Source organism: Odocoileus virginianus, unplaced genomic scaffold (genome assembly GCF_023699985.2).
Source record: "Odocoileus virginianus isolate 20LAN1187 ecotype Illinois unplaced genomic scaffold, Ovbor_1.2 Unplaced_Scaffold_12, whole genome shotgun sequence".
Classification (NCBI taxonomy): Eukaryota; Metazoa; Chordata; class Mammalia; order Artiodactyla; family Cervidae; genus Odocoileus; species Odocoileus virginianus.
The window spans coordinates 1,408,135-1,422,961 of NW_027224274.1; the positions used below are offsets into that span (position 1 = coordinate 1,408,135).

The 14,827-nt window shown below is 42.7% G+C and overlaps 1 protein-coding gene across 1 annotated transcript in view; it reads left to right on the forward strand.

Annotated features, from left to right (window-relative positions):
* GPA33 (glycoprotein A33) overlaps positions 1-13,369 on the forward strand; it is a 114,119-nt gene extending 100,750 nt beyond the window's left edge. The window contains exons 5-7 of the mRNA XM_070462711.1: positions 11,475-11,594; positions 12,272-12,404; positions 12,779-13,369. Of these exons, the coding sequence (XP_070318812.1) occupies positions 11,475-11,594; positions 12,272-12,404; positions 12,779-12,917 (392 nt within the window). The 3' untranslated portion in view covers positions 12,918-13,369. The remainder of the gene's footprint in view (positions 1-11,474; positions 11,595-12,271; positions 12,405-12,778) is intronic.
* The last annotated feature ends 1,458 nt before the right edge of the window (positions 13,370-14,827 follow it).

The following is a 14,827-nucleotide window of genomic DNA, read 5'->3' on the forward strand; positions in this document are numbered from 1 at the left end:
AGCAAACTCTGGGAGTTGGTGATGGACAGGGAGGCCTGGCGTGCTGTGATTCATGGGGTTGCAAAGAGTCGGACACGACTGAGCGACTGAACTAACTAACTAATTGTATATATGTACCACTTCTTCATCCATTGTCTGTTGATGGACACTTAGGCTGTTTTCATGTCTTGGCTGTTGTACATAGTGCGCAGTAAACACTGGGGTGCGTGTATCTCTTTGAAGTATGCTGTTCTCTAGATGTATGCCCAGGAGTGGCCTTGCTGGATCATATGGTAGCTATGTTCTTGAACAGTATTCTGTACAACCATAGTGGTTGTACCAATTTACATTCCCACCAATACTGTAGGAGGGTTCCCTTTTTTCCACATCCTGTCAAGCATTTATTGTTTGTAGGACTATTGATGATGACCATTCTGGCCAGATGAGATGATACCTCTGTAGTTTTAATTTGCCTTCCTCTAATAGTTACTGATGTTGAGTATCTTTGAGTTAATGATGTGCTTTTTGGCCATCTGTACGTCTTCTTTAGAGAACTGTTAATTTAGATTTTCTGCACATTTTTGGATTGCATTGTTTGTTATTTTGATATTGAGCTACATGAGCTGTTTATATATTTTGGAGATTAATCCCTTGTTGGTCATGTTGTCTGCAAATATTTTCTCCCACCCTGTGTGTTGTTTTTTCATTTTGTTTATGGTCTCCTTAGCTGTGCAAAGGTTTTTAAGTTTAATTAGGTCCCATTTTTTAGTTTTTTAATTTTTATTACTCTATGAGGTGGCTCCAAAAATTGTTACAATGTATGTCATTGAGCATTCTGCCTATGTTTTTCTCTAAAAGTTGTATACTGCCTGGTCTTACATTGAGATCTTTCATCCACTTTAAGTTTGTTTTTGTGTGTGGTGTTAGTGCGTGCATGCTAAGTCACTTCAGTCATGTCCAACTCTTTGCAACCCTGTGGACTGTAGCCCACCAGGCTCCTCTGTCCATGGGATTCTCCAGGCAAGAATACTGGAGTGGGTTGCCATGCCCTCCTCCAAGGGATCTTCCTGACCCAGGGATCGAACCTGCATCTCCTGCGGCTCCTGCATTGCAGGCGAGTTCTTTACCACTGAGCCACCAGGGAAGCCAGGTGTGTGGTGTTAGAGAATGTTCTAATTCCGTTCTTCACATGCAGCTGTCTAGGTACCCCAGCACTGCTGATGGAAGAAATCATCTTTTATCCATTGTATTGATATTATTCTTGCCTCCTTTGTTGTAGATGAATTGGCCAAACATGTGTGGGTTTATTTCTGGGCTTTCTCTCCTATTCCATTGATTTATATTTCTGTTTTTGTGCCAGAACCATACTGATTTGATTATTGTAATTTGTTGTATAGTCTGAAGTCAGGGAGCCTGACTCTCCAGCTCTGCATTTCTTTTTCCCCCTCAAGATTTCTTTTGCTATTATAAGTCTTTTGTTTCCATACAAATTTAAAAACTTTTTGTTTTAATTCAGCAAAAGAAATGCCATTGGCTTGGATAGTGTAGTCATTTTGATAGTATTGATTTCTCCAATCCAGGACCAGGGTGTAGCTTTCCATCTGTGTCATCTTTGATATCTTTCATCAGTGTCTCATATTTTTCAGAGTACAGGTTTTTCGTATCCTTAGGTAGGTTTATTCCTAAGTATTTTATTCTTTTTGATGTGATGGTAAATGGAATTGTTTCCTTAATTTCTCCTTCTGATCTTTCATTGTTAGTGCCTAGAAGTGTATTTCTGTGTATTAATTTTGCATCTGGCAACTTTACCAAGTTCTTTGATGCTATCTAGGTCATTTTCTGGTCTCACTTCTTTTCCAATTTGGATTCCTTTTTTTTTCTTCGCTGATTGCTGTGACTAGGACTTCCAAAACTATGCTGAACAAAGGACATCCTTGTCTTATTTCTAATCTTAGGGGAAATGCTTTCAACTTTTTCATCACTGAGTATAATGTTAGCTGTGGGTTTGTCACACATGGCCTTTATCATGTTGAGGTAGTTTCCATCTATCCTACTTTCTGGAGTTCTTTTTATTCATAAATAGTTGTTGAATTTTGTCAAAAGCTTTCTATTTTTTCTTTTTTGTATCTATTGAGATGATCATGTTTTTTATTCTTCAAATTGTTAGCGCATTATATCACACTAACTTGGTTAATTTGCAGGTATTGAAAAAGCCCTGCATCCATGGGATAAATCCCACTTGATCATGGTATATGATCCTTTTAATGTATTGTTGGGTTTGTTTGCTAGTATTTTGTTGAGGATTTTTGCATCTATATTCATCAGTGATATTGGCCTGTAATTTTCTTTTTTGTAGTATCCTTGTCTTGTTTTGATATCGAGGTGGTGATGGCCTCAAAGAAGGAGTTTGAGAGTGTTCCTTCCTCTGTAATTTTTGCAAGAGTTTCAGAAGGATAGGTGTTAAGGCTTTTCTATATATAAGTACCAAGTACTAATGGATTGCATAACTGGAACTCTGGTTACCTCTTCTCTAAATGTTAGGTAGATTAGCCTATGAAGCCATCTGGTTCTGGATTTTTATTAGTTGGGAGGTTTTAAATCGCAGTTTCAATTTCAGTACTTGTGATTAGTTCATATTTTGTATTCTTCTCAGTTCAGTCTTGGGAGATTATACGTTTCTAAAATTTGACCATTTCTTCCAGATTGTCCATTTTATTGGTGTATGGTTGCTTGTAGTAGTCCTTTATGATCCTTTGTATTTCTGTGGTGTCCATTGTAACTTCTCCTTTTTCATTTCTAATTTTATTGATTTGAGTCCTCTCCCTTTTTTTCTTGATGAATCTGGCTAAAATTTATCAATTTTGTTTATCTTCTCAAAGAACCAGCTTTTAGTTTCATTGATCTTTTCTATTGTTTTCTTTGTCTCTATTTCATTTATTTCTGCTCTGATCTTTATGATTTCTTTCCTTCTACTAACTTTGGGTTTTGTTTGTTCTTCTTTCTCTAGTTGTTTTAGGTGTAAGGTTAGGTTGTTTATTTGAGATTTTTCTTGTTTTCTGAGGTAAGATTGTGTTGCTATAAACTTCCCTCTTAGAACTACTTTTGCTGCATCCCATAGGTTTTGAATCATTACTTTTATATTTTCATTTTCCTCTAGGTATTTAAGAAATTTTTATTTGATTTCTTCAGTGATTTATTTGTTGTTTAGTAGCATATTGTTTAGCCTCCATGTGTTTGTGTTTTTCAGTATTTTTTTTCCTTGTAGTTGATTTCTAATATTATAGCATTGTGGTCAGAAAAGATGCTTGATATATTTCAATTTTCTTAAATTTACCAAGACTTGCTTTGTGGCCTAGCATGTCATTTATCCTGAAGAATGTGTACTTGAGAAGAATGTATATTCTGCTGCTTTTGGATGGAATACTCTACAAATATCAATTAAGTCTATCTGATTTAATGTTTAATTTAATGTCTGTGTTTCTTTATTAATTTTCTTTTTTTAAAAAATCCTTTTGGTCATATCACACAGCATGTGGGATCTTAGGTTCCTGACCAGGGACCAAATCTGTGCCTCCTGCATTTGGAAGTGTGGAGACTTAACCACTGAACCACCAAGGAAGTCTGTCCTTATTGATTTTCTGTCTGTATGATCTGTCCAATGATGTAAGTGGGGGTGTTAAAGTTCCCACTATTATTGTGTTACTGTCGATTTCTCCTCTTATGTCAGGTATCATTTGTTTTATATATTGAGGTGTTCCTATGTTGGGTGCATATATAGTTATAATTGTTATATCTTCTTCTTGGATTAATCCTTTGATCATTACATAATGTCCTTCTTTGTCTCTTAACAGCCTTTATTTTAAAGTCTATTTTGTCTGATACGAGTCCTGCTACTTCAGATTTTGATTTCCATTTTCATAGAATACCCTTTTTCATACCCTCACTTTCAATTTGTGTGGGTCCCTGGATCTGAAGTGGGTTTCTTCTAAACAGTGTATATATTGAGTCTTGTTTTTGTATCCATTCAGTCAGTCTATATCCCTTGGTTGGAACATTTAATCTATTTATATTTAAGGTAATTATTGATATGTATTTTCTTATTCCCATTTTGTTAATTGTTTTGGGTTTGTTTTTGTAGGGTTTTTTCTTCCTTTCTCTTCTGTTTTCTTGCAATTTGATGACAAACTTTAGTGTTGTGTTTAGATTCCCTTTTCTTTTTTATATGTGTATCTATTGTTTATTTTTGGTTTGCAGTTAGCATGAGGTTTCAAAATAACAGTCTATATATATGCAAGATTGTTTTGAGTTCTAGTCTTTTGATTTCAAATATATATTCCATATGCTGCATTTGTTTTCTCCTCTTCTCATGATTGCTTGTTACTATATCATATTTGTGCGTGAATAATTTCTTACCTTTACTGTTTATTTGCCTTTACTGATAAGCTTTCCTGTTTGTAATTTTCTTGTACCTTTTTCTTTTCCACCTAGAGAAATTCCTTTAAGATTTGTTGTAAAGCTGGTTTGGTTGTACTGAATTGTCTTAGCTTTTGCTCGTCTGTAAAACTTTTGATTTCTCCATTGATTCTGAACAAGAGCTTTATTGGGTAGAGTATTCTTGGTTGTAGGTTTGCTTCCCCTTCCCTTTTTGTCTTTTAGCCACACCATGCAACATGCAGGATCTTAGTTCCCTGACCAGGGATCAAGCCCATGCCCCTGTATTTGGAGCATGGAGTCTTAAATACTGGACTACAAAGCAAGTCCTGATTTCTCCCTTTTATCACTTTATATTGTGCCTCTCTCTTCTGGCATGCTGAGTTTCTCTTGAAAAATAAGCTGATAACCTATGGGAATTCCCTTGTGTGTTATTTTTTGCTTTTCCCTGTTGCTTTTAACACTTTTTCTTGGTGTTTAATGTTTGTCCATTTGGTTCATATGTGTTCTTGACATGTTCTTCATTGAGTTTATCATACATAGGACTCTCTGTACTTCCTGGACTTGGGTCAGGTTTCCTTTCCCATGTTAGGGAGTTTTTCAGCTTTTGTCTCTTCCAGGATTTTCTCAGGGCCCTTCTCTCTCTCTTTTCCTTCTGGGACCCCCATAATGTGAACACTGGTGTGTTTAATGTTGTCCCATAAGTGCTCATTTCTTCTCGCTCTTTCTCTTTACTGTGGTGACCACAGTAAAGTGGCCACAGTGACTTTCAGCACTTTGCCTTCAAGCTCCCTCACCTGTTGTTCTACCTCATTTACACTATTAATTCCTTCCAGTTTACTTTTCATTTCAGTTACTATATTGTTCAGCTGTTTGTTCTTTATATCTTTTAGCTCTTTGTTTTACCATTTTTGTATCTTTCCCATCTGTGCTTTCATTCTTTTTCTGAGGCCTTGGGTCATCTTTACTATCATTATTCTGGATTCTTTTTTGGGTAGGTTTCCTATCTCCACTGAGCTTAATCTTCGTAAGGGGTTTTATCTTGTTTCTTCATCTGGAACATATGCTTCTGGCCATCACATTTTGTCTAACTTTCTGATCTCCATTTCACAAGCTGTAGGTCTGTAGTTTCTCTTGCTTCTGGTGTCTGCTCCCTTGTTTGTGAGGTTCTCCTAGAGGCTTTTGCAAGCTTCCTGGTGGGAGGGACTGGTGCCTGCCCATTGGTGGGTGGAGCTGGGTCTTACCCCTCTGGTGGGCAGAACCATGTCAAGGGCTGTGTTTAGAGTTGGTTGTGGGATCAGAAAGACTTTAGGCAGCCTCTCTGCTGATGGGTGGGGCTGTGTTCCTGCCTTGTTTGTTGTTTGGCCTGAGGCATCCCAGCACTGGAGCTGTTGGGTGGGGCCAGGTCAAAATGGCAGCCTCCAGGAGCGCTCACACCATAGAGGACACCCCGCTACCTCTGCCTCCAGTGTTTCTGTCTCCACGGTGGCCACAGCCACCCCCTGCCTTCCCTGGAGATGCTACAAAACCAGCGAAAACTTCTGTCTCAGGCTCCTATGAAGTCACTGCTTTTCCCCTGGGTCCCAGTGCACATAAAACCTTGTGTGCACCCTCCAACTCAACAGAGTTGAATTTCTGTTTGGCACAGTTCTGTGGAGTTTCTGTGACCAAGCCCTGCTGGCCTTCAAAACCAAGTGCTCTGAGGAGTCCCTCACTCAGAGCCAGACCCCCAGGCTGTGCAGCCTGATGTGACGCTCAGAATTCTCACTTCTGTGAGAGAACCTCTGTGATATAATTATTTACCAGCTTGTGGGTTGCCCATCTGGTGGGTATAGGATTTGACTGGGCATATTGTGAATGTGCCCTTCCTACCATCTTACTGTGGCTTCCTCTTTGTCTTTGGATGCAGAGTATCTTTTTTGGTGGGTTCCAGTCTTTTTTGTCCATGGTTGTTTCAGCAGTTAGATATGATTTTGGTCTTTTTGTGGAAGGAGTTGAGCTCAAGTCCTACTCTGCCATCCTGTCTCCAACCAGAAGCCAAAGTTCTTTAATAACCATAGATGTGGACATGTGGGTAATCCTTCGGGTGTGTCTTCTCAGACAAATTCACATAAAATATATGTCTGTACTTGGTATTTCCACAGGCGCAGCAGTCTAAGATTGGTTTGTTGGTCACCCCATCAAATGTGGAATCTTGTTCACAAAGTTTCTTGGTCAGAGAGGCCTCATTTTGAAAATAAATGATGTGTTTCTATATGATGCTAGCCTCTAAAACCACAGCCTGTTCCTGCAGCCATTCCTGCAAGTGGCACTGTCCAGAACACCAAGATTTATGTCCTCTTCCATGGGGTGTTTTCTGAAACCACAGTGGGGCAATTGCTCATAAACTATGCTTCTTCTTCATCTGTGATATGGGAGGTCCTGGCATGGTCTTTCTACTTGTCACCCTCTCTGTTCTCTTTTCTATATATATTTTTTAAAAAGTTGTCAACTGTTCTTGGGAATTCTAGACCTAAAAATGAATCTTTGTTACTGTTTTGTCATTTCTTATTTTTGTGACCTTGGGGAAGTCACTTAATTTCTCCAAGCCTCCAGTTACCTCTAGGGCACTGGAGATTGAAATAGTTGTTCCATCCACAATACAAGATTGTTGGAAAAATCATATTTGAGGAAGTATAGTGAGTAGCATATTCAGGCAAGAATAATTCACACTGAGACACAATCTTGCAACAGAGTAGAGCTGGGCAAGTAAAGAATTGGCCACCAGGGGAGCTAGCAAGAGGTAAAGCTGGATTACTATGAATGGAGGTTTGTGACATTGCACACGAGACAGGGATCAAGACCATCCCCAAGAAAAAGAAATGCAAAAAAGCAAAATGGCTGACTGAAGAGATCTTACAAATAGCTGTGAAAAGAAGAGAAGCCAAAAGCAAAGAAGAAAAGGAAAGATATACCCACTTGAATGCAGAGTTCCAAAGAATAGCAAGGAGAGATAAGAAAGCCTTCCTCAGTCATCAGTGCAAAGAAATAGAGGAAATCAATAGGATGGGAAAGACTAGTGATCTCCTCAAGAAAATTAGAGATACCAGGGAACAATTCATACAAAGACGGGCACAATAAAGGACAGAAATGGTATGGACCTAACAGAAGCAGAAGATATTAAGAAGAGGTGGCAAGAATACACAGAACTGTGCAGAAAAGATCTTCACGACCCAGATAGATAATCACAATGGTGTGATCATTCACCTAGAGCCAGACATCCTGGAATGTAAAGTCAAGTGGGCCTTAGGAAGCATCACTACAAACAAAGTTAGTGGAGGCGATGGAATTCCAATTGAGCTATTTCAAATCCTAAAAGATGATGCTCTGAAAGTACTACACTCAATATGTCAGAAAATTTGGAAAACTCAGCAGTGGCCACAGGACTGGAAAAGGTCAGTTTTCATTCCAATCCCAAAGAAAGGCACTGCCAAAGAATGCACAAACTACCACACAATTGCATTCATCTCATACACTAGTAAAGTAATGTTCAAAATTCTCCAAGCCAGGCTTCAACAGTACATGAACCATGAACTTCCAGATGTTCAAGCTGCCTTTTAGAAAAGGCAGAGGAACCAGAGATCAAATTGCCAACATCCGTTGGATCATCGAAAAAGCAAGAGAGTTCCAGAAAAACATCTGCTTTATTGACTATGCCAAAGCCTTTGACTGTGTGGATCACAATAAACTGTGGAAAATTCTGAAAGAGATGGGAATACCAGACCACCTGACCTGCCTCTTGAGAAATCTGTATGCAGGTCAGGAAGCAACAGTTAGAACTGGGCATGGAACAACAGACTGGTTCTAACTGTTCTATACTGTCAAGGCTGTATATTGTCACCTTGCTTATTTAACTTATATGCAGAGTACATCATGAGAAACACTGGGCTAGAGGAAGCACAAACTGGAATCAAGATTGCCAGGAGAAATATCAATAACCTCAGATATGCAGATGACACCACCCTTATGGCAGAAAGTGAAGATGAACTAAAGAGCCTCTTGATGAAAGAGGAGAGTGAAAAAGTTGGCTTAAAGCTCAACATTCAGAAAACTAAGATCATGGCATCCAGTCTCATCACTTCATGGCAAATAGATGGGGAAACAGTGGAAACTGGCTGACTTTATTTTTCTGGGCTCCAAAATCACTGCAGATGGTGACTGCAGCCATGAAATTTAAAGATGCTTACTCCTTGGAAGTAAAGTTATGACCAACCTAGACAGCATATTAAATAGCCCAGACATTACTTTGCCAACAAAGGTCCATCTAGTCAAGTCAAGGCTATGGTTTTTCCAGTAGTTATGTATGGATGTGAGAGTTGGACTATAAAGAAAGCTGAGCACTGAAGAATTGATGCTTTTGAACTGTGGTGTTGGAGAAGACTCTTGTGAGTCCCTTGGGCTGCAAACAGATCCAACCAGTCCATCCTAAAGGAGATCAGTCCTGGGTGTTCATTGGAAGATCTGATGTTGAAGATGAAACTCCAATACTTTGGCCACCTGATGTGAAGAGTTGACTCATTTGAAAAGACCCGTGATGTTCAGAAAGGTTGAAGGCAGGAGGAGGAGGGGATGACAGAGGATGAGATGGTTGGATGGAATCACCAACTCAATGGACATGAATTTGAGTAAACTCCAGGAGTTGGTGATGGACAGGGAGGCCTGGCGTGCTGCAGTCCACGGGGTCACAGAGAGTTGGACACGGCTGAGCGACTGAACTGAACTGAACTGAAAGCTGGATTGTCAAGGCCAGATCTGTAACAACACATCCATATTAAAGAACTTGGACTTACTATTGAAGATGAGGGACTGTCTCTGAAATGTCACTCAGATCCTATTTGCAGTTTAGAATGTCTCCTTCGGAGGGCGTGAGAGCAGGGGAGGCTGACTCTGCAGCAAATTAGAGGACAAAGGCCACTAGCTCTTGTCTCGTGATAGTGGTTATGACAGAGCATCAGTGAGGGTGTGTGTGTGCTGAACTGCTCCAGTTGTGTCCAACTGTTGGCGACCTCATGGACTGTAGCCCGCCAGGCTTCTCTGTCCATGGAATCTCCAGGCAAGAATACTGGAGTGGGTTGCCAGCGTGGGTTGCTCTCCTCCAGGGGATCTTCCCGACCCAGGGATTGAATCCGCATCTCTTATGTCTGCTGCAGTGGCAGGGGGTTTCTTCACCACTAGCACCACCAGGGAAGCCCAGCATTGAGGATGGGGTATATAAATTTGTCTAAACATTTATGTTTTATGCTTTAACTTTCCCTTTCAGGGTGAAGACATTTGTAGGATCATAGATTTAGTAGAACGTCTTCTCATGAGGACATGTAGACCATCGCCCTGAATTTGGGAGGATCAGATACTTTCCCTCCCACTTCCAGATGAAGTAACTACAGCTCACAGAAGTTAAATGGCTTACTTAAGTGGTGGAAAAGAAAGAGGAAGAGCCTAGACTGACTGCCTGCCTCCTCCCTATCCCACCACACATACACACACATACACAACATACACATACCACATACACTCGCACACATACCACTCATGGTAGAGAAATACAGAACTCAGAGTCCTTGAGGTTCTAAAGCCTGCTTTCACATGAGTCTAAGCTGAGGAATTCTGTTTCTGAAGATCATAAAAGTTGTTATAATCATATAATCTAATTATAAAACATTTCTATGTAATATATAATGCATATTATGTTTCCTAAGCATGTTTAATTCAGTCAGTCAGTCAGTCTTGTCTGACTCTTTTTGACCCCATGAACTGCAACACACCAGGCCTCCCTGTCCATCACCAACTCCTGGAGTTTACCCAAACCCATGTCCATCAAGTCGATGATGCCATCCAGCCATCTCATCCTCCATCATCCCCTTCTCCTGCTGCCTCCAATCTTTCCCAGCATCAGGGTCTTTTCCAATGAGTCAGCTCTTTGCACCAGGTAGCCAAAGTATTGGAGTTTCAGCTTCAACATCAGATCTTCCAATGAACACCCAGGACTGATCTCCTTTAGGATGGACTGGTTGGATATCCTTGCAGTCCAAGGGACTCTCAAGAGTCTTCTCCAACACCACAGTTCAAAAGCATCAATTCTTTGGTGCTCAGCTTTCTTTATAGTCCAACTCTCACATCCATACATGACCACTGGAAAAACCATAGCCTTGACTAGACGGACCTTTGTTGGCAAAGTAATGTCTGGAATTTTTAATATGCTGCCTAGGTTGGTCATAACTTTACTTCCAAGGAATAAGCATCTTTTAATTTCATGGCTGCAGTCACCATCTAGCAGTGATTTTGGAGCCCAGAAAAGTAAAGTCTGACACTTTCCACTGTTTCCCCATCTTTCTGCCATGAAGTGATGAGACCGGATGCTATGATCTTAGTTTTCTGAATGTTGAGCTTTAAGCCATCTTTTTCACTCTCCTCTTTCACTTTCATCAAGAGGCTCTTTAGTTCTTCTTCACTTTCTGCCATAAAGGTGGTGTCATCTGCATATCTGAGGTTACTGATATTTCTCCAGGCAATCTTGATTCCAGTTTGTGCTTCCTCTAGCCCAGTGTTTCTCATGATGTACTCTGCATAAAAGTTAAATAAGCAGGGTGACAATATACAGCCTTGATGTACTCCTTTTCCTATTTTCCTAAGCATTTACATCAGGCATTTGGTTGTGGGCTTATATTCATTAGTAGTTTATTTCATGTTCACAATTACCCTATTGTGAAGGCACTATTATTATTTTATTTATAAATAAACAGATTTAATGAAGCTAGGTTCCTTGTCCAAAGTCACAAAATTAATGTGGCTTCAAACACACGGTTTCTGCCTGAATTCTAAGCACTTCAGAATGGTCCAGTCCACCTGGTTTAATCGTCCTGCAGCCCTACAGGAGGATATTTTGTCCACATTACAGATGAGACTCAGACATGTTCAGTGGCAATGCTTTTATCTACATAAGAGTTCAGGAGCCCACACTCCTTCCTAGCTGTTTCTATTCTACTATGATGGACTGTCTCCTCAGCGTGCCTCTTCTTGCTTCCCAGTCACAGGACAGACCTTCTCTCTGAAGAACATCTCCACAGAAATGTCGGGTTACTACATCTGCATCTCCAGCAATGAGGTGGGGACCGAATCCTGCAACATCACTGTGGCTGTCAGACCTCGTAAGAGCAGTTTGGGGTGGAGGGAGAGAGGGAGGGTGAAGGCCAGAAGGTGACTGGCTGGGGGTCCAAAGAGTCAGCTGACTGGGAGGTGAGCCGGGCAGCCTCTTTGGGGTCTCCCACTGGCAGGGTGGCTGAGGTGACGACCAGATGCTCCTGTCCCAGGCTCTCCTCATCTGAAGGCTAGCCCAGTTCCCTTTGTTGTTTGGAAATAGCACCTAAGATTGGCTTCTGGAGACCTTAGTCCTACCCTTAGGGTTGCTCTGTGGGCATGGAGGAAGTGCCCAGACCTGGCTTCCACAGAGTCATTCCCCATCATTTGGGGAGGGACACCCTGACCAGCTTGGAAATGAGTAAGAGCTGACATGACACTTGAGGGCTCTTTTGGAGCCTGAGTAGCTCAGATCTGTTGGCCATCTGGCCTTTTCTACACTTGCATCCTGAAAAGCATCCTCCAGCCTTGTCTGGTCATTCCCAGGAGGCCGTGCTGCTGGCAGCACTGCCCCTTGGGCTGGGAAGGCAGGCGCCACTCAGAGCCTGGGAAGGACCACCTCTCACATCGGGGACACTGGCTACTGTGGTTCCTCATCCCTGGCATGCACACCCTGCATCTTGTGTTATGGGCTCGAGTTGGGAACTGCGGTTAGGGCTCACAGGACTTGTGGCTCTGCCTCTCCCAGCCTCCATGAACGTGGCTCTGTATGCGGGCATCGCTGGGGGCGTGGCTGCGGCTCTCGTCATCATCGGCATCATCCTCTACTGCTGCTGCTGCCGGGACACCGGCAAGGCTGAGGACACCGACGTCGCACGGCCGTGAGTGTCGGGGGCAGCCTATTGGCAAGGGTCTGAGCAGGTTAGGAAGATGTGCCCCAGCTCCTCACAGCCTCTTCCTCTCATAGCACCTCAGGGGGCAGCTGTGAACAATAAAAACAAGTTTTATCCACCCCATTTTATAGTTGAGAAAAGAGTAAATGATTCACCCAAATCATAGAGTGGCATTGCTATCTGGTACATGACTCCAGGGCCCATGGTTCTCCAGTGTCTAATCCCAGGGTAGAGTTTCCTGTGGGTGTGGGGGCAAGCCTCTGTCACAGGCTGCTCTCTCCTCATAGCAAGCACTAGACCCAGCTCCCTAAGTCCTGAGTGGGTGAGTGTGAACCCTTCCCCTCTGTCCTCAATGCCTGCAGGAACCGGGCGGCCTACCGGGAGCCACCAGAGCAGCTGACAGAGCTTTCCGGAAGACAAGAAGAGGAGGGAGAGGATGACTACAGGCATGAAGAGCAGAGGGATGCCGGCCGAGAGACCCCTGACCAGGCTGGCCGATGATCCAGGCCTGCTGCAGGCTGGGGTCAGTGGGAGGATTAAGTGGTCATCCCCCTGCCTCAAGGCCTCTCCTCTCCTTTCCAAACCTGACTTTTCTGACCCTTTGCCCCAGTTATTGAGGGATGCTTCATTCCCCATGTTGGCTGCTGGAGGACTTGTCTTGGCCTAGCCAAGGGGACATCACTTCTGACTGACCTGCCAAGTGCCCTCCCCTTTGAAGTGACCCTCCTATTACAGCTCAGGGCCCTTCACCCTGGACTAGGCAGCAGCCTCCACTTCCCCATGGCACTCCTGCTACCCAGAGGTGATACTAGCCTCAGGAGGGCAGAAGCTGCCCTCCCTACTGTGTGCCCAGCATCCAGGGGAACAGCACCTGGCAGAGGTTTTGCATGCAATACATTTTTGTTGAATGAATGAAAGAATAAATGAGTACACAAAGACTTTATTTATCCAAATTTGGTGTGAACTCCTTGCTTTGGACCCATGTTGGCCTGACCTCAAGCTCCCTCTCCAGCTGCATCTCCCACAACTTTTCTGAACATTCCAGATGCTCCCTGCAAGGGCCACCTCAACTCCCACTGTGCACTCCCTCATGAGGCTTTGCTTTCTGCATTTGGCTGGGAATGCCCATGAAACTCCCATCTCTGCCTGTCAAATCCTACCTGTCCCTCCAGGCCCGTCTCAAATCCAAGTGAACTCTATAACCCCATCCTAATCTCACACACAGATGGGGACAATCTTGTTACTTTGTCCCACACCCATCACAGGCCACATGGCACAGTTGTCTGAGTGTCTCTCCCTCTGTGTATAGTGCTGCCTCCTGGAGCAGGGCCTGGGCCTCAACCCCCTGCTTCTCCTGGGGCCCTCATAGTCTACAGCTCTTCTAGCAGGCTCAGTCCAGCTAAATTTAGGAAACTGCTTTCGTAGATAGGGGCTTCCCCTCTCTGGTTCCTGAGACACAAGGATGACTCCCACCCAAATGCACTTGCTAATTTCATGAATGAAGGAAGAGGTGATTTAAATGAACACATCCTCATGTGAGTACATACACTGGAGTTAGTTTGCAGCTGGTCCTGTGGTCATAGTGATTATTCTTAAGGCCAGAGTAACTGGCATGCCCATCTCTGCTTCCTGATACCTAATCCCTGCACTTCCCGGTCTGTTCCTATCTTGGCTGGGCTGCCAGATCTGTTTTGCTGGCTGTCTGTCTAGTTGCCCCTCCCATAGCCTCTCACCTGTTGGTCGATTACTTCTGTTCCCAAGAGCTTGGCAGTGTCCTGGCTGCTTGGGTCTTGTGATCCAGTAGCTAGTTTCACTCAAATGCAATTTATCAGTAAGTAAACATTATCATTTCTTTTTTCTCTGAATGATCAGAAAGTAAACCTGTTGTCCTTTAGCTTCACAGCATTAGTCCTTCCAATGAATATTCAGGACTGATTTCCTTTGGGTTTGACTGGCTTGATCTCCTTGCAGTCCAAGGGAATTTAAAATATATTTTTTATGTATTTTTATATAAATATATTTTTTATGTGTTTTGTTAAATTCTTTGGTTCATTCAAAATGCTGTCAGTAATAATAAAATTGCCAGTGGAAATTCTTATTTCTTTTTTAAAGTGGGTTTTATCCACATCTAGGTAGAGATTGTGTCGTTTGTTGTCATGTGTCAGCCTGCTGTGGGCCTCTCTTGGGCTTTCTGGGAGAGGTGAGGTAAGGTGAGGGAGGCAAGGAGAGAACTGGGTCAGAGCCTGTGGGTCCCATTGGTTGCAGCCATAGTAGGGTCAGGCAATGGTTGCTGGGGACAGGACAGAGCCCTGCCTGGTTACGGAAGGATATTCCAGCTGCCTGCAACATCAGAAAGAACACACAGACCTGGGATTTGGTGCGTACACTCTAAGGAAGATGGTGGAGAGGCT